Genomic DNA, 19,557 nt, shown 5'->3' with positions numbered 1-19,557 from the left:
CTTAGATGTATAACTCTGACTCCTAGAAATTAGTGCTATTTCAAGACGTTTTCAAAAATAAGACTCCAAAAGGCCTCAGATTGAGTTCCAGCAGTGCCTTTTATTAGGTGTGTGACCTTGGGTAAGTCATTCTTTGGTCATATGAGAAAGAGTTCTTGTAAACTAAAGTGTGACATATGTTGAGAACAATGATATAACGATCACCTTTCTTGCCTCAATCATAGAATACTAGGGTGGCAAGAGACTTGTTCAAGGTTACACAGCAAGTCAGAGGTACACTATGTGTTCTAGAGAAAGGAATCAGGATCAGTAATCCAAACCCAACCTTGAAATGCTTAGGGGTTCTACTTGCTTTCCACCACAGGCAGTGCTGAGGACTACTGTCCCCCACTTCCACTGCCTATTGAGGATTATCAGGTCCTATATCTATGGGCAGCCCTGAAAGCTGCTTTGGCTCCTTATGCATAAGTAACACAGTGGAAGGGGAGACCAAGTGGAACAGAAGATCTGAGTTCTGATGTCAGCTGATACTTGTGTGAGCTCAGACAAATCATTCTGAGCTTAGCTTCTTTGTCCTTCAATTGGCAAAATGGGTATCACACCAACTGTCCAACTTATCTCGAATTGTTATAAAAAAATGCATACGAAAATGCTTGCGAGCTGAAGTTCAGAAACAGCAGAAGTGCTGCCGCATTTTATGGAAAGGTGTGGGGCTTGAACTTTGCTACATTTAATGAGACATGACTAAAGAGTCACGGAACTTTCAAAAACGTAAACAGAAATGACAGGACCTTGGCATGAATGCTTCTCTATGAAGTTCAACAATGCTACCTTTGTTTAAAGAGTATTTGGAACACCTCTCTTGGAAGTGTGTCTGGGAAACTAGTTTAAAAGGCATTTAAGATCAGCAATCTTGTCCTAGCTAGTTCTACCCTGTTTCTGTGACCAAACAGCGTTATTGCCTGACAACAACTACGAGCCATTTCCAACAGAACCTCTCCGCGAAGACTTGTGATGAACACAGAGTATCTAAAACAGCTGCAAATGAACTTCCAAATGATGCTCCACACTGTCCCTACAGCCAAATTAACTGCTGATCTCCCAGGAGGCCTTCTTGGACAAGGATCACACCTACTTCAATGCAAAAGTTCTGTTTTCAAACTAGGGACTTACTTCACAGTTACATGGTATAAAAGAAGAGACTGCACAAGTTGTTGTCGTTCCTAACCTCAAAGGTCTGGTGTGTAGTCAAACGCGAGCAGGCAAGAGACTCCACTCAGGAGTCTGAAGGGGGTGAGAGACAGGGGCTTACGTACTTCTGCTTCTTTGATCCTTTATGAGTTTTCTCTGTTTTCTCAGCTGATCTTTCCCTCGAGTGGCTTGAGTCTCGGGAATCCACTGATTCTCTTGATTTACCTCGTTTAAGATCTCTCTCCTTATGTTTTTTACGACGTTCAATATCAAGGCGGAGATCAACAGGATCATCTTTGTATTTTCCCTCAGCCTGCCAAGAGAGACATCAAAACTAAGGTTTTTGTGATTCAGGGCTGCCAATTCAACCACCCCACAAACTGTGGTTTCTACTCCAATGGAGTGGTGTAGAGGAAGCACTGGGAATGGGAAGCACCTCACCCAAGCTTGGGAGGGTCAGAGGATGCTCCACAGAGGTCACTTCATAAGGATCCCTTACAGAGGCCAAACCAGTTCTCTAAAATAATGATGATGATAGCCTTCTGAAAATGCTATATATTGATCTTGCTTTGTTTGTTTCCTCTATGGCCCAGTAATGACTCTGGCTAGCTTACAAGTTGAGAAAGCCAAAATCAGCTCTGGAAAGTGGCTGGTTAGGCTAGCTCAGGCTCAGTCACCACCAACAGCGGAAATGCTCATGTTATCCTTCCCCTGCCTACACTGGAGCAGCCAAACTCAGGGCTTATCCTCTACTTGGAATTAGCTTTGAGTACTGAGTCCAAAGACAATCAGAGACTTAAGCAGACTTCCAAAATGCTTAGTTACATTGAGAAATTTCTCTAGAGAGAGCATATCAAAAACCATAAAGTGGCAATACCAGGTCGAACTTTATTAAAAAAAAAAAAAAAGAAGAAGAAAAAGAAAAAAATCTTGGGGCCGGCCCGGTGGCGCAAGCGGTTAAGTGCGCGCGCTCCGCTTGTCAAGCCATGCTGTGGCGGTGTCCCATATAAACTGGAGGACGATGGGCATGGACGTTAGCCCAGGGCCAGTCTTCCTCAGCAAAAAAAAAAAAGAGGAGAATTGGCAGATGTTAGCTCAGGGCCGATCCTCCTCACAAAAAAAGAAAAAAATCTTTTTTGCTAACTTCCTAGGAAGTGTAACTATCAGGGTATGTATGCTGCAGATACAGTATGAGCCCAGCAGCTCAACGGCCTTCCACCCCAAACCATCATGGCAAGGGCTTTCAACGTTCTTGGGAAACTCAATGAGGGCAGAGACATATGGTGGTTAAGGACATTATACACCAAGACTTGTCTCATGAAAGTAAAATGTCCCTAAAAGAGGAAGGAATGAGCAGTTCATGCTGTATTAACATTTTACTTACACAAACTAAGCTTTTTGTTGAAATAAAGTTTAATTTTTTAATTAACAGGAATGGTAGGTAGTAAATAGGTTTATCACGTTGTTTTTCAGAGAGGGAATGGAGCCTCTGCACCCTCCAAAGACAGAGAGAAATGCAGCTGCTGCTCCCTTAGGCAATGCAGACAGCACCTCTAATGAGTTGGCTTTGTGAGGCATATAGGATGAGATCTCTTCTGATGTTTCAACCTTGCGTTTCACATGTTTCAAAACCCTGGGTTTCACATGGTTAATGCCAAGCTGGTGGGTACTTGGAGAAAAAGAAAAGGGGGATGGGAGAGAAGAAAGACTGCAAGAGTGCCTCTCATCACATTCAACTAACAGGACAAATTTGTTTGGAAAACTTGAAGATTAATATTTTTAGAAAAGGTTTCAGCAGCATTGGAAGAGCCATCTCTAATTTTAAATTTCAACTGTATATGTGAATGAAGGTCAATAAAAACTAAGATTCTTTAAAAACCCAAATCTAGTATTTCATAGTAAAAGACTGCATACAAGTGTTAACCTCTTAATAACAGTGTTTACGTGCACATCATTGCAAATGTAGCTGGGCTATCAAAGTAATGTTTAGCTTTAAAGTAACAGTAACCAACAGATGATAGATATGGTACAATGTTAGAAAAAAAACTGGACCAGCTGTTTAAAACAGTCTACGAAGTTAAGATATGAATATTTCACTCTCCCCTGACATGCATGTCTGTTTGAAATCATGGTTGGAAATAGTGCATGTATATAGTTGATTTGATAATACTTACAAGCAGAAAAATATCACAAAAAGTTTCTTCTCTCATCATGGGCACTTGTTCCAAAACTCCTCTCTTTTTTCTCAAGCTCACCTCAATAGACTTTGGGGTCATTTACCATATTCTAACCACTTCACAAAGGTTGTTGATACATTTAATAAAAATTAACCCTTTGTAGTTCATTTTTAGAATTATGCCCATCCTTAAAAGAAAAACACAAACTTAAGTAGAGAGTAATTTAAACAAACACATTTCTGTCAAGTTCATGCCCAACGCACTCATTTTGTTGGAATTACTGATCAAAGCAACAGTTCACCTTGTAGCCAGGTTCCCGGGGACTTTTCATTTCGTCATGAGCCAAACCATGTTTTCTGAATGTACTGGGGGAAATGTCTATCCTCCTAAAATTGAAAACACAAAAATTGTTTAATATTGCATAGTGTGAATATAGTACGGGTAATATTTTAGTTTGTAAGTTGGGTAATGGAATCATAGGCATTCCTTTTTATTATGTTTCATAACTTACATCCACGTTACTTATATCCTTTGCTTACATATTTGTACTTTCCCACAGACATGCACGTAGGCAAACACACACAAAATCCCAACTTCTCAAACTTAAACTGAAGAAACTTCTTATTCCCTCCCTGTACTGTTACAGCCAGAAAGACAGACTCACCTACAGCTATGCCTATAATCTCAAATTCACATCAGGGCTATCTATGCCCTGCTAACCCCAAAGAGCAGTTCTCATCTTGGGAATTAGAATATAATGGCCCATTATTCACCTAGGAGATTAGGTCTAGGTGAGAAATAACTGCCTGGCATGTACACACATCCTCAAAGACCCTAAATCCAAGGCCGTTGTACAAACATGGTTCTCCTACCTACTGCAACAGGTTCAAGAGTTGACTAACAAGGAATTAAAAAGATAAGGTCAACTCTGTTTCTAGACAAAGTCCCTATTTGCTGAATAGACTCTCACAACCAAATGTGATATTCTTTAAACCTTCTGGGCTTTTAAACCCTTTGACGTAATCCTCAAGCTCCCCTAACCCCAGCCCCTACCCCGTGCAAATTCGCTCAAAAGAAGTGATATATGAAATACACGGGTTGCTTAAAGAAACTTAACATTTGTTCTACCTATAGAAAGCTCACTGTGATCTCAGGTTACCATCTGCCAGCTCCAAGGAACACAAGAGTTCATCTACATAAAAGGGCTGTGTATTCCTCAGGCCCAAACTGAGAAACTTGTAGGCACTGAAGCACATCCTTTCCACTCACAACTACAAATGCCCACTGCTATCCTAGAATCTGAAGGATGTCACCCTGAATTCTGCTGCTAATACACCTAACATGACAAAAACAAGATGAGTTTAATATCTGATGAACAGTCTTTTATGATGATCTCCAGCGTAAGGCTGAGATCCTCACCTGTGTATTTCTGGGCTTTTCTTGTTTTTAGCTGCCTCCTGCTCAGTTCCTCTTTTTAGGTATTTAGTAAAGCGTTCATGCAATGTCATTCCTGAGGACCCAAAGTGATGCTCTGTGGGAATTCAAAGGAAAACACGTTATGCTATCAAAGGCAGACACAACATCCAACTCTTTTGCATGAACCTGCAGCCACACAGATGTGACTAAAGTAGTCAAAACCATATAACAAACATACTAAAAAGAGGAAGGAAAAAAGGCTGGTTCAGACACAATCCAATGTCGGGCACTGGATTTCCACTGTAGCTCCCTTATATCCTAGGACATGGATACAGAGAGAGACACCTGAAGCCTACTATCCTTTGAATCAAAGCACCAATTCCTGCTTGAGTTTCAATTTCAGATGGAACCTGTAACTGGCTCAACCAGCTTCTACATCACCTTCTCTTGGCTATTCCCCAACCGCCCACCTCCATTTGCCCAGGAAATGGTAAAATAATGTGGGGAAAAAATCCATACCACAAGGTCTACAAGATACCTCTAGAGGCTTCCACCTGCTAGACAGGAAAAGACAGCGGTGCTAGAAAAGCCACGTTTCATACCTCCTTTCTCAAGCATTTTAAATCTTCATGTGAAAAATTTTACTATTCTCATGATCACAGGTTACTATTAGCATTTCAAAATATTCAGCTCTGTAATTAAAAAATGGAAACTCCTCCCTGGAAGGAATTTCCTTCAAGCCAGGCCCTAGCTTCAAAGGCCCTTTTGATGAGATAAAGGGCCCCACTCATCCTTCTGCTTGTAATAGAGGAAGCTAAGTGTGTGGAAAGGGAGCCTGAGCAGGCTGCGTCTGGACTCACCTTTAACATGGTGAACAATGGTCACTATATGCTGGGCAAACAGTTCTGAGGGGCTCCGCTGAGACTGAGCTGACTGTATGTGCTGGAAAATGGAACGAAACTCCTGTTCCTTTTTGTTGCTATGGACTAGATCCCGACAAAGCTTGCGCTCCTGAGCCAATAAGCCACTGGGTCTGAAAAAGAAACACAGGGAGGCTCAACGTAACAAGATATACAAAAGTCAGAACACTTAAACCCTAAAGATATAATCTATTTTTTTCAAAGAGTTTTAAATTTGTCCACAAAGTTCATTCTTCTCTTCCTACCAAAGTTAAAATAACCTCAAATGCACCATAACTATGGAAAAAGGCATCTAAAATCTCTCTCTTTCCTTTTTTACTGGGAATCTTTAACAGGAACAAATGGGCAGGATGAAGTGTTAAACCTCAGTGACTCTGTTTTTGGGGTCACTCCTGGTTTTAACACACACAACAAACGGGAAGGTATTTTTAAAAGATCGACTAGCTTGGCCAGCCAGGGCCATCCAGTGAAGTGACACAATGAAGCAAGAGGGATACGGCTGGAATGCTGCTAAGACGGACTTCCAATTGGCTGCATAGTTTTTACACCTGGGAAATAGTCAGCCTGGGCCTCATCACTCTTTCCTAAAGTTCTTCCCCCAACCCCAACTCTAAAACTGCTACATCATTAGATATAATAATAGACCTTGGTGACCTAGCTAACAATGGAGAAATGGATCCTGGATGGTTCCACAGGCAAGATTTCAATCTTAAGCACACTTAGGAAGAAACAGGATAATGGGGCGTGGGTGTATGTATGTAATGAGCTGTGTGTGCGTGTGTGTTGGATAGAGGGCAAGAGAGCAGGAGAGGGAACCCAGCATAATGGGTGTGTGTGTGTGTGTGTGTGTGTTGGGTAGAGGGCAAGAGGGAACCCAGCAGCAAGAAAGCCAGTCACTACAGACTGAAAAGATGCTTCACCACTTGTGTGATACTGATCCCAACATATAATCGTTCAGTGACACACACTCGCCTCTGAGAACAGGTGGACAGGAGGGCAACAGCACTGAACCTTGAACAGGAAGGGAAATACAGGAGGGGCCTGTCGTGGTTCCAGAATGTCCTCGGGGAAAGGGGTTAGGAGATACCACTTAGGCCACTAAAGCCCTGAGGATCAAGAAGGACTACATCTCACCTTGCAAGGTCCTCATCAAAAGAGTCCATCCGGACATTGACCTGGGCCTCTCGAGTAATGGAAAAGGAAGACTTCCCTGTGGAGAAGTCTCCTTTGGCTCCTGGCTTCTCTCGGCTCTCAGAGGTCTTTCTCGGGGGAGGTGATGAGCTTTTCTCCTGGACTGCTTTGTAAGCTGTCACTCTGAAATTCTTTTCAGGCACAAACCCCCTGTGCCCACTTTCGCTTCTCTTGGGCCCTCCCCGATCCTCCTTTTTGGATCTCTCTGAGAAAGACTCCTCCTCCAGCTCCTCTGTTTTCCTTTGCTTTTCCTTCCCTGGAGGTGCATACACCAGGCCTTCCCATTTGCCTGACTTCTCCTCCTCCTGGTTTTTGTTTGCACCTGCTATGACTTTCGACATAAATTTGGGTTCATCATCAAACTCAGATTCCTTCCTCCCCTTAACTTTGTCCTTATCTTGATCATCCATCTCCTCCTTGTGGAAGTCAGCCATCTTCTTCTCAAAGTCATCTCGGAGCTTATACCTTTTGGGAGACTGGCTACCCCGAAAAGGCTTCTCAGTGTCAGTTTTGGGAGCAAACGGATCAGATTTCATTTTCGAATCACCCAAGCCCGCGTCAGAGAAGCTCCCTTTCTCTTTCATTTTCTCCTTATCGGTATTTGTTTGTTTCTGTTCCTTATCTTTTCCATTCTCTGTCTTCTGCTCGTCTAGATACCTAGTTATAAAAACACAAGGGAGACACACAAGAGGTTTCTTAAGAAATCTGATCTAAAACAGTACCATACAGCCTTGGGTTTTTGATTCTCTGAACAAACATGTCTTGTGGATTCCAGTGTTACCAAAGGACTTTCTACTTGGTTACTTTCTAGTAATTTCTGAAAAACTGCCCTTCACAGATTTATGAACTTGGCATTTAAGAGAAAAATACACGGTCCATGGAGTTGTGTCTTACAAAAGCAACCAAAAAGAAAACAGCACAGGTAATTATTAGGATACTAAAAAACAAAAACCTACTTACCCGTAAGTGGTCTAGGAAAAAAAAAATTAAGGTCTTATCCAACCTTCACTCAGTCACTTAAAATCTTTCAGCAAAGTTAACACAGAATGTTCAACCTTGGACTGTTTTGCTTTTATACAACTCACATTTGGAAATACAAGTCTCAAAAGAGACTTCAAATTTGCTTCAAGTCACCTAGAAGATCTAAATATGAAATATACTGTGAACACAAATAAAAACAAAATACATGTTAATTGGGGGGAGGGGACAAAATCATCCTACTCTTTCTCATGGTAAAGCAGAACTCATGCCCAAGTTGTCTAATGAGATTCAGAGTCCTGGCAAGGAACAAAACTTATATTTAAAGTAGCCTTACTGAAGGCTGGAAAGTACAGATTCTGAACACCTCATTTGTACCATTGATGGAGAAAGTCTAATCGAGTTATGGTTGTATTAATATGGCAAAGAAGAATCAAAGGTCAGCAGGGCATCAAAGAACATGCTCATAAGAGAAAAGAAAGAACAAGGGAAACCACCTGCCCAGCTAAGTCCCTCCTGACAACCTGGTCCCAATGCAACTTCCCTGTTAGGTCTCTGCCATCCCAATCCATCCAACCACAAAAACCAAGATTCAGGTTCCAACTCACCATGTCCCCCAGGGTAGAAAGACGGAAGCACTGTCACATCCTCTCCTAACACGCAGCCTGATTGGCTTCTACTGGGACATACACCCACCTTGTGATTTTAAAATAAGGCCTTCCTGGACTAAGCCTTGGACTTTCCCATTCTGCCCAGTCTCCTCAATGGAGGCTGTGAGGGTGCAGCTCTTCACCATGATGTGCTGATGCAGATCGATCACAGTAGCTGGTGGGTCCTAGAGGGTCTAACAGCTCCAATGGCCTTTCACTTTGACAAAGACCATATTTTTTTGATAGCCGACCCACAAATCTCTACTGTTCTCTGGCTTACATTGGTAGAATCCAAGGCAAATTTTAAATGTGAAAACATCATTGCAGAGTAGTCTAAAGAAACTTTATGCTGCAATACAAACTCAGGAAGGTAGGAAAGCTAGAGTTAAGCAAAAGGTTTCCTTGGGTGATGCTTTTCAAGTCTGCTAATGAAAAGTTTAGGAAATGGGGGTTACCTCATTACCACTAATCAGAGCTCTAACTTAGATCACATTACAATTAAACCGCCAGCTGGTGAGATAAAAACACAACCAGGCAGGGGAAACAAGACACTTGCCTCTTTGTATAGGCTGCTCCTCCTGAAGCAGCAGCCTCTTCCTTCTGAGATGAGCCATACGTGGAGCCAGTGGCCGGTGGACTCTTACCCACAGGGCTCTTTTTGGATGGACTCAAGGACCCAGAACCATGGTCAAACTGACCTTGGTGTGTCCCAGCCTGGTACCCAGCACCACTTTGCAGAGTTGAGCCCATCTGGGATGTGCTGGAAAGTGGAGGGCTAGGTTTTGGCACCGGGCTAGGACGGGGTGACCGCCGCCTCACCACCACAGACTGGAGGGGGCTTTTGAGAGCAGGGCTTCGCTCCCGAGGACTCAGCTCAGAAACTGCCGAGGCCCGTGATGCAGAACCAGCACTGTATGTAGTGGCATCTGGCCATGGCTTCGAGCTCTCAGATGCTTTTGTATCTTGAGAGGGGCCTCCAGAGAACATCTGCTCCTTGGCCTCGTCTCCCTGGTTATCCCCAGCAGCCTGAGATGGCCGGCTATCCTTGGAAGAGGACTTTTTCTCCTTCGCAGACTTGCGCTTAGAAGATTCAACTCGGCTGTGGTTGGAGGAAGAACGAGAGGATGAGGACCGCCTTGACCTGTCAGAGGAAGACTTATCGGAGTTTCTAGAATGGCTCCTGGACCTTGGTGAAGGGGACCTTCTCTTTGGGGACCGGGATCTGGAACGGCCCCGACGCGGACTGTATGCTTGCCGGTAATTCTGCCAATTTGAACGGTAGTTTCCATAGCCTCCTCGGTTATACTGGCCCCAGGGATAAAAGCCTCTGTTGCGCCCACGGAAATAATAGGGCCTTCTATAGCCTCTGTTGTGACCTCGGAAATCCCGATTCTGATATACTCTTGGGTGATTTCTCTCTCTGTTATGAGCTGGAGAATATGATCTGGAACGAGACCTAGAACTGAAAAGGGGGACGAAGGGGGGAGAAACGTTTGAATTTTTGACATAAGCATTTTTATTCAAGAAAAACCTGCCAACAAAGAGGAAACATTTTTAAATCCCTGCTCTTATGTATCATTTATTTTCAGTTTTGTTTTTAAAGGCACAAGCTTATATATTTAATACTTCTGCTTAAGGCCCATATTAAGTCCAAACATATAAATAAGAATCACTTTAACAAATGTGACACCGAGATTGCTTCATTAACACTGTAACACAATTTCAATGAAGACGATGTATTTCTAGTAACTGAAAGAATATCAAAATGTTCTTAAGGCAGTAAACTAAACAAAGACCATTTTAATACAGTATAGTAACTGCTTATAGTTTCAGAGACGCAGGGGATTTTACAGGTCCAAGAACTGCAAGCTGTGGTATACAGACAGGGAACTACTCAAGTCCTCTGGCCTCTATGCTGTTATCATCTCTACTCCCCATTCTACTCAGCCCTCTCTGTTTTGGGCAGGGCTAATTTCTTAGATGCCACTAAGATCTGGGGTTGTAAAAACACAGTTACAACAGACATAAACCAAAGAACACTTCAACAGGAACTTGGAGAATGCATCTGTTTAAAGCTTAAAAGAGGGCCGGCCCGGTGGCGCAAGTGGTTAAGTGCGCGCGCTCCGCTGTGGCGGCCCGGGGTTCGCTGGTTCGGATCCCAGGTGCGCACCGACACACCACTTGGCAAGCCATGCTGTGGCAGCATCCCATATAAAGTGGAGGAAGATGGGCATGGATGTTAGCCCAGGGCCAGTCTTCCTTGGCAAAAAGAGGAGGACTGGCAGATGTTAGCTGAGGGCTGATCTTCCTCACAAAAAAAAATAAAAATAAAGCTTAAAAGAACTTTAACTGAAATTTGATCAGCAAAGGACATAAATATTGGTTTTTTACTGGGGACCTGGAAATGGTCTCACCATTTAGAACGTCAAGTGTCTGTGGCTAAACTACAAATCTCACCTAAGTGCCACAAGAGGGCACCATCTGACCACAGGACACCCAAACCCACAGGTTAGCGAAGGGGTACTACAAAAACAACCCCCCCAGTTGCACATCTTTCAAGTCAACCTAAAGCCTAGTGTTGTGTTCTTCTTCATTTAACAATATAGAACTCTAATTTAGTAAGGGTATATTTTCAGAACCCCAGGGATTCCAGTTACCTAACTTTGTAAAAATTACATGTTCATGAATGCCAGGCTTGTCAAGACAGGGCGTTTTGTTTCCATCAAAAAGCCAAAAACTATATTTGTTGGTGTAAAACTCCACTAGGGTTCTTGGACACCACTTGTCTTGTCCACTACAATACAGATCATTAACATTAACCTCTACTCCTAAGTAGTTAGCTAGAAACATGTAAAAATTACTAAAAAACTCTTTCCAAAAATATTTTCTTTACATATAGAATAAAAACCCTTCAGCTAATCAGCAGGCCTTCTCATGTCAGGCTTGACTGGGAAAGGATGCGGTTTGGTTGCTTGTTTGTTTTATAAATAACTCTATTTAGCAAATGTGACAGGTTTTAACAACCTAACAAAATGGTATTTTTAAAAAGAAACTTACATTTAATTTAATCTAAAGAAGATAAAGTGGGACTGGTTTTCCACCACTAACTACCCATAGTGCTCAAGGTCTTTACCCCAAGAACAACAGCAACCGACCAAGATACATCACACTGCTGGCTGTTAATGGTTGCTATTTAAGTACAATTTTAAAAAACCAAAAACTTACCTTCTACACTTTTCATTTGAAAATAGTAACAATATAAGAAAAGAAGAAGGGAGAGGCAGATGCAGGCTATGAAACTGAATACCCGATTAAATGGCTATACTTGAGGGAGGTGATGCAGCACGAGCACTAAGGAGAGTTTAACTCATGTTCCCATCCTCAGAGGCTACTGTTGCTTCTGTCACCAATTACTAGTGAGGGCCCTGTGGCATACTGCATCCAAAACCCGCAGTCACTGCACAGATGCAGGAACATGAGTCTCTGCAGATTGCAAATGAAGTTATTTATGAGAAGTCACTTAAAAGGATACAGTCTGTGAAATACAAGGAAACAATCAATTTTCTCCAATTCTGTAGAACTCAGCAGTTAACTTAATTTAAAGGCATGGTTTCTCAAACTCTCTGGATAGTATACTTTCCTTGTAGGAGAAGGAAAACAAAAGAAAAAAAAAACCGTAAAACAGATAAGCCAGAAATAAAAATTAAACATCCAGTGGCAAATTTATCTGTTTCTAAAAAAACAGAGAAGTCAGACTAGAATTAAGTATAAAAACATGTTCCAGTGGAGAAATTCCTCCAAAATAACAATCTTCTAGGTATAAGATAGCACATAAAGTGGCTCTAGACCTACCCCAGCACATATTGCCTGCCTGAGATGTTTTTCCCTCATTTGCTAAGCCAACGACCATGCCAAATGATTTTCAGAATGAGAAGAAGAGATCTGTCCCAACAGATCTGCCCAGAATCCCAGCTGTCATAAAAACTTTAGAGATGGTGACCATTTTTCAGTGTGGTTTGTATCAGTTCAATTGTCTCTCAGTTTTGGTTGTATAGCCTCTAGCAGGTTACCTTTCAGAACCAAATGAGCTAAAACTGAGGTTTAAAAGGCCCAAATCAAAAGACTCCGGGTACAAGGCAGGAGGTACTAAGACTGCTTAGTCCCATGGTCTTGACAGCAACTTCCTGAGGTAATATAAATATATTCAGTGGGTTTTCCCTCTTCTTTTTTTGCGGGGTGAGAAAGTGGGATAAAATTTTACTATGTAGACTCTGACACAATTGGGCAACAGACAGACTCTAGCCTAGGGCTTGAACAAAGTTTGGTATGAAGATGCACGCCCGGGGCCGGCCCGGTGGCACAGCAGTTGAGTTCTTGCGCTCCACTTCAGTGGCCTGGGGTTCGCAGGTTCGGATCCTGGGCGCAGACTGGTGCACCGCTTGTCAGGCCATGCTGTGGCAGCGTCCCATGTAGGGCAGAGGAAGAGGGGCATGGATGTTGGCCCAGGGCTGGTCTTCCTCAGGAAAAAGAGGAGGACTGGCATTGGATGTTGGCTCAGGGCTAATGTTCCTCACAAAAAAAAAAAAAAGAAAAAGAAAATGCATGCCCAAGAAACATGGGAGAGAGAAAAAAGCTAGGACAGGTTAGCCTCAATGTATGTTATCTTTAAAAAAAAAAAAAAAAAAAATCTAGTGTTACTTTTGTTGGAGGAAAAAAATCAAAGTTTATAACTTCCTATTCTACCTTATACTGGAGTCATCAATATTTATGCACAGCTACTTTTTATTCAACCTCTAGTCTGAAATTAATTTTCAGGCAGGCTTCTCACAGAATTCATTGAAGAATTAACTTCTGGGGCCGGCCCAGTGGCATAGTGGTTAAGTTCACGTGCTCTGCTTCAGCGGCCCAGGGTTCGCACGTTTGGATCCCAGGTGTGGACCTACTCACCGCTCATCAAGCCATGCTGTGGTGGCGTCCCACATCCAAATAGAGGAAGATGGGCACGATTATTATTAGCTCAGGACTAATCTTCCTCAGCAAAAAGAGGAAGATTGGCAACAGAGGTTAGCTCAGGGACCAAGCTCCCTCACCAAAAAAAAAACAAAAAACAAAAAAAAACAATTAACTTGTTCTTGTTGGGAAGAGGAAAAAAAAAATTCCACCAACCACCAACTCTTTTAGAAGTACTATAGGACGATGGAAACCATCAAGAATAAAGCTTAATGACAACTTTTCCTGAGGTTTATTTTAAATTTCATCACCAATTCACTTAGGAAAAGGATCATCTGAAATAAACAGCAGGGGTCCCAAGTGGGCAAAACTGAGAAATTATCTCCTTGCCCAGTGCAATTCTGACAAAAAGAATGAAATTGGGCAAAAATTCCCTTTTGGTATTTAAACACAGCAATATTTCCCTAAATAGAGAAACTTGTATCTACTGAAAGGTTCTTATCTACTCACAAAAGAAAATTAAAACAGTTTTAAAGAATGAAAAAACAAACTCACAACACATCAAAAGAGGAAAAAACATTGGAGGTTTGGCATCCTATTCCAAGACATAATTGAAATAGGGAAATCCACCTAAAGGTATGAAAACTGACTGAATTAAAGAACATTGGCAATAAATTTAAAAGAATTTAGTAAGACAAACTCATGTCTACAATAGTGATTTTTAGATAGTTTTAGGATGCGTTTTACTAAATAGATGCAGCTTGTTAGTAATTGGCACACCAGGTGTATACAAATGACTCCTGGCAAGTTTTTTAAGGTTTAATTATTTTACTGGGTTAAAGCCTCCTTTCCTTGCAATGTTGATCATACTATTAACCCTCTTAGCTATCCTTTCTTTGCTGATGATGAAAATAAACTTTGGTCCAAGCCTCTAAAAATACTTCAGTGAAAAATAATCAGGTGTAGAGATTTGAAGCAAGCAGATCAAATAAAAATAAAATGCTCTTTCTTCCAAAGTGGATGAGAAACAGAATGTGCTGGCAGAGGAGAAAAGGAATTAGGCACACAGCACGGCAATCAAAGCTGATTTAGATTTGGAGCGTTTGAAGAGACGTGGAATATCTTATAGCCCAACCCTCCACCTCAAGCCAACCACCCACTCCACGTGACACAGAAAAAGTCTAACAGAAGATCTTCAAAGACCCACAGGGACCACTGCAATAACTATCTCAACATACAATCACACCCCCTTACCTCAGCCTGCGCTTCCTCGAACGAGAGACAGATCGACTTCGGGACCGAGACTTTGAAAATGAACGAGAACGAGATCTTGACGCAGATCTTGATCGAGAAGAGCGAGATCCAGACTTGGATTTGTTTGTTTTTGACATCTCTGAGAAGAGAGGGTCACTTTTCAATTACACCTAATGTAAGAAAATAGATTCAAACAACTGAGTGAGTTCCTTTGCAAACTTGAACTTCTCTGGACACCTAGAAACAATTTATTTAAAAAAAAAAACAGACAAAATGACTGATAAAAAAAAAAAATGACTCTTTGCTCTTTCATCAAAGAGGATTTCTAAGCAGTACAATCCCTAGGAGATCAAGCCACAGCAGCAAATGGAAAACCTGATATGAAACTCCAACTGCAGAACACTATAAAACATTGACAAAAATGAGGAGAGCTATCAATGATTTGGTGCACACAATCTCTTCCCAATAAGCAGACAAGATTTGTGAACTAAGTTAGCTGTTAATAAAAGTACTGAGATGACCTGAGACAGGTTTCCCAGTTCTAACAGAAGAAACCCTATGCAATGATATCTTGGTTATACAGAGTATACAGCACATCTGACTATTTCTCTACTCCCTCAACCTTGAAGCCATGAGGCATACCCTTAATATTTACTTCCAAGGAAAAGGTTTAAAAAGCATAAGAGAGTATTCTCAAATATTCTAATACCATGACAGCACGTACTACATCCTGTAAAATACAGGGTATTAATCCATAAACATAGGACTAAAGTAATATATAAAATGAAGAACTGCCTCTTTCTTCTAGCTCTTCTTTAGCATCAAGAATCAACCTTCTTTTAGGACCATTTTCCCACAAAAAAACAAAATCATCTTCCCCTTTCCCTCCTCCTCCACAGGAATGAACAGAGAGCCTCAGAGTTGTCCCGACAAGTGATTGCTGGGTTTGGTCAGCAAAGGGCACTATCAACCCTTTTCACTTACTCTCCTTTATACCCTACTAGAACTTTGGGCATCTTCCAAGGAGCAAACACTTGAAGTGCTATAGCATGTGTCTATCAAAGACCAGGAAGAGTAAGGAATCAAAGATCACAAAACTAGTTAATAACCAAACCAGACCAAAACTCCAGGGCTTATTCTATCACCTTCCCCTACCTCTCAGATTTTCCTGTTGTTCAGATCTCGGCTCAAAAGCTATCTCCTCAGAGGTTTGCCCGGCCACCCATCAAAAGTAGTCACCCAGTCATTCTCCCGGGTCTAGTCCAGTACCTTGTTTTTTTTCTTCAGAGCCCTAAATTCAGTACTTGAAACTATCTTGTTTACTTTTTTTGTTATTCCATCTTTATCCAACTAGAATGTAAGCTCTCTACCAGCAGAAATCTCATCTTTCTTTGGCGGGGGGGGGGGGGTGTGTGTGTGTGTGTGGGTGTGCGTGTGTGTGTGTGTGGGTGTGCGTGTGTGTGTGGCTTAGAAGACGAATATTTTATTATCTTACAGTTGGAGGTCAGAAGTTCAAAATGGGTCTTACAGGGGCTAAAACCAAAGTGCTGGCAGGGCTTGCATTTGTTCTGGAGGCTCTAAGGAAGAATCTGTTTCCTTGCCTTTTCAGCTTCTAGAGCTGCATTCCTGGGCTTGTGGCCGTTCCTCCATCTTCAAAGCCAGTAGCAAAGCATCTTCAAATCTCTGTCTCTGCTGCTGTCTTCATACATTCCCTTCTCTCTTATAAGGACCCTTGTGACTACATCGTGCCCACCCTGACAATCCAGGATGATCTCTCCATTTTAAGACCTTTTTTTTGTGTGTGAGGAAAATCAGCCCTGACCTAACATCCATGCCAATCCTCTTTTTGCTGAGGAAGAGCGGCCCTGAGCTAACATCTATTGCCAGTCCTCCTTCTTTTTTTCCCCAAAGCCCCAGTAGATAGTTGTATGTCATAGCTGCACATCCTTCTAGTTGCTGTACGTGGGACGCGGCCTCAGCATGGCCGGAGAAGCGGTGCGTCGGTGCGCGCCCGGGATCCGAACCCGGGCCGCCAGCAGCGGAGCGCGCGCACTTAACCGCTAAGCCACGGGGTCGGCCCCTGAAACTAATTTTAAAAACATCATTATAGGTCGGCCCCTGAAACTAATTTTAAAAACATCATTATAGGTCGGCCCCTGAAACTAATTTTAAAAACATCATTATAGGGCCGGCCCCGGAAACTAATTTTAAAAACATCATTATAGGTCGGCCCCTGAAACTAATTTTAAAAACATCATTATAGGGCCGGCCCCGTGGCTTAGCCGTTAAGTGCGCGCGCTCCGCTGCTGGCGGCCCGGGTTCGGATCCCGGGCGCGCACCGACGCACCGCTTCTCCGGCCATGCTGAGGCCGCGTCCCACGTACAGCAACTAGAAGGATGTGCAGCTATGATATACAACTATCTACTGGGGCTTTGGGGAAAAAAAGAAGGAGGACTGGCAATAGATGTTAGCTCAGGGCCGCTCTTCCTCAGCAAAAAGAGGATTGGCATGGATGTTAGCTCAGGGCTGATTTTCCTCACACACACAAAAAAGCCCAACATCATTATACCTTGAGAATTAAGTGGAATAACTCTGGATGATATAAAACCACAGCAGGAAATAAATCAAAGAATTACTTAACTCATTCAAGAGGACGCTAGACAGCAGATAAACAATGGTAAATTAAAGTAGACTTAGTGCTGCCTTCAGGGGGCTTATAATCTAGAGGTGCAGGTAGACAATATGTAATGACAAATTCTGGTAAGCGCTAGGACGAAGACAAAAAGCACATAATGTTGGCAAATTTATGCACTGTGGCAGTGACTTATTTAGATAAGATGGCCAAGAGGTGGCATTTAAGCTGTCACCTGAAGACAAAGAAAGAGCAAGTCACATGAAAAGAAAGGGGAAAGGAGTGTCCAAAAGACATGAAGTTTTTTCTCTTGATATACATAAATATATTAAAATATATATACATTTTAGTATTAGGTAAGCACAATCATAACTAAAGCCATTTGATCAAATTACCAAAATTCATTTAAAACAACTCTCAATTCTATTTTGAAGACTTTTAGACTTCATTGTGATTACACATACTTTTTCCTATTTATAACATTTCTTCCATGTCCATATTCTAAAAATATATTGGGAAATGAAAAAGACAAATACCAACTTGGAAATCAATTTAGTACCTTTTACATGTTACAAGTACCTAGCATTTGGTTTTTGTTCAAACTAAAATTTTCCCAAAACAAAGTTCTGCTTCTTTAACACTGCCCACTCTTCCTGGAGATGCTGTTTCATTGAGAATATTATGAAAAAGTCCAGTCTCTACAGAAGAACTATGGCATAACATGACAGCTCATGGCTATGAAATGTGCCTCAGGTAAAAACACATCCACTCAGGGGTCAGCCCGGCGGCGGGGCGGTTAAGTTCGCGTGCTCCGCTTTGGCGGCCCCAGGGTTCGCAGGTCTAGATCCCAGGCGTGGGTGGACTTGTGCACCTCTTATAGAGCCATGCTGTGGTGGCATCCCATATAAACTAGAGGAAGATGGGCACGGATGTTAGCTCAGGGCCAGTACTCCTCAGCAAAAACAGGAGGATTGGCAACGGATACTAGCTCAGAGCTAATCGTCCTCACAAAAAAAAAAAAAAAAAAAGTCCCCTCAAACATAACTATTTTGGATAAAAAAAATTCTTCTCACAATTAAGGTAAGATAGCCATGTTCCTACACCAGCATTATAAAAGAATCCACCAACTGAACAAGTACTGCTCAATACTTACCATCTATTATGTGCTTGGCATGTTAGGATGCAGAAATATAGGACCTAGTTCCTAAACTCCTAGTCAAGGGCCTGGTATGATCCAAATATCCTCAGCTTTCCCACATTCTTCAGATGACGTAGTTTCATATCTACAATACTACCTGTTTGCCCCTGAATCAGTTTGTCTTCCTTCACTGGGATACTCAGAACTTAATGTAATTCTCCAAATGTGGCCTAATACAGAACTATTTAGACACTATTACTGCATCCTAAAATTTACCTTTCTGGCAGCCACACCACGTGCTGAGTCAGTGTGAGCTCAGTCACTAAGCCCTGAGGTCCTTTCTCATAAATCCTTCTGCAGCTGCAAGATGTCCTCCTCCTCCATCTTGTATTTATACAACTGTTGTTCTATTTCTTTTTCCCCCCCTTTTACTTAAAACCCAAGAACAGAATTTCAAACAGCCTTTTGAAATCATTTCAGATACACTTGGAGCAAGGGGGTTCATTTTCAAGCTGTTCTGCAGAGCCACTTGAGAGGACAGTTTCCAAGCCCATCACCCTTTTCAAAGCCCAAGCCTTTCTACCCAAACCACTTGTCTAATTACAACCAGATCAATGGTCCTTGGAAGAAGACAGCTCTTGGAAGAGACGCATTTTACTTAAAACTAAACAAAAGTCTTAAGAGATATAATGACATGGCTTTTATATCATTAAAAACACAGATCTTTTCAACTCCAAGAAAAAGGGATAATATTGGCACAGAAGGCCAAAGTAAGCTTCTCCAAATTAACAACTCGCAAAGATAAGGAAGAATTAAATTACTCCTTCTCCCTTCTCATTCCAAACTGTAGTTTCTTCTTAGTGCCCCTAGTGACTATGCTAGCATGGTGCTTGGCACATGGTAGGAGTCTGCTGAATTGACCAGAATAAACATTTTGGGAGTATTTTCTAGTTTGCCACATGTTCAAGCTACATATGAACTACACAACTGTCCTTCAGTCCATAAATACTAGGTTCATATTCAAAAAGATCTTCTCAGAGAAGACTCAGCTGTTTATTT

The 19,557-nt window shown here is 42.0% G+C and overlaps 1 protein-coding gene across 4 annotated transcripts in view; it reads right to left on the bottom strand.

The window, feature by feature from the left end:
* THRAP3 (thyroid hormone receptor associated protein 3) overlaps positions 1–19,557 on the bottom strand; it is a 72,513-nt gene that overhangs the window by 4,867 nt on the left and 48,089 nt on the right. For all 4 annotated transcript variants that reach the window (XM_058553686.1, XM_058553689.1, XM_058553688.1 and 1 more), the window contains exons 3-9: positions 14,728–14,897; positions 9,080–9,985; positions 6,839–7,552; positions 5,645–5,817; positions 4,788–4,899; positions 3,670–3,754; positions 1,317–1,504 (exon numbers count right to left, since the gene is read on the bottom strand). In XM_058553686.1, the coding sequence (XP_058409669.1) occupies positions 1,317–1,504; positions 3,670–3,754; positions 4,788–4,899; positions 5,645–5,817; positions 6,839–7,552; positions 9,080–9,985; positions 14,728–14,864 (2,315 nt within the window). In that variant the 5' untranslated portion in view covers positions 14,865–14,897. The remainder of the gene's footprint in view (positions 1–1,316; positions 1,505–3,669; positions 3,755–4,787; positions 4,900–5,644; positions 5,818–6,838; positions 7,553–9,079; positions 9,986–14,727; positions 14,898–19,557) is intronic.

The sequence above is a fragment of the Diceros bicornis genome, chromosome 13 (assembly GCF_020826845.1).
Source record: "Diceros bicornis minor isolate mBicDic1 chromosome 13, mDicBic1.mat.cur, whole genome shotgun sequence".
Lineage (NCBI taxonomy): Eukaryota > Metazoa > Chordata > Mammalia > Perissodactyla > Rhinocerotidae > Diceros > Diceros bicornis.
The sequence above is the reverse complement of the archived record's forward strand: the minus strand, read 5'-3'. Positions and strand labels throughout refer to the sequence as shown.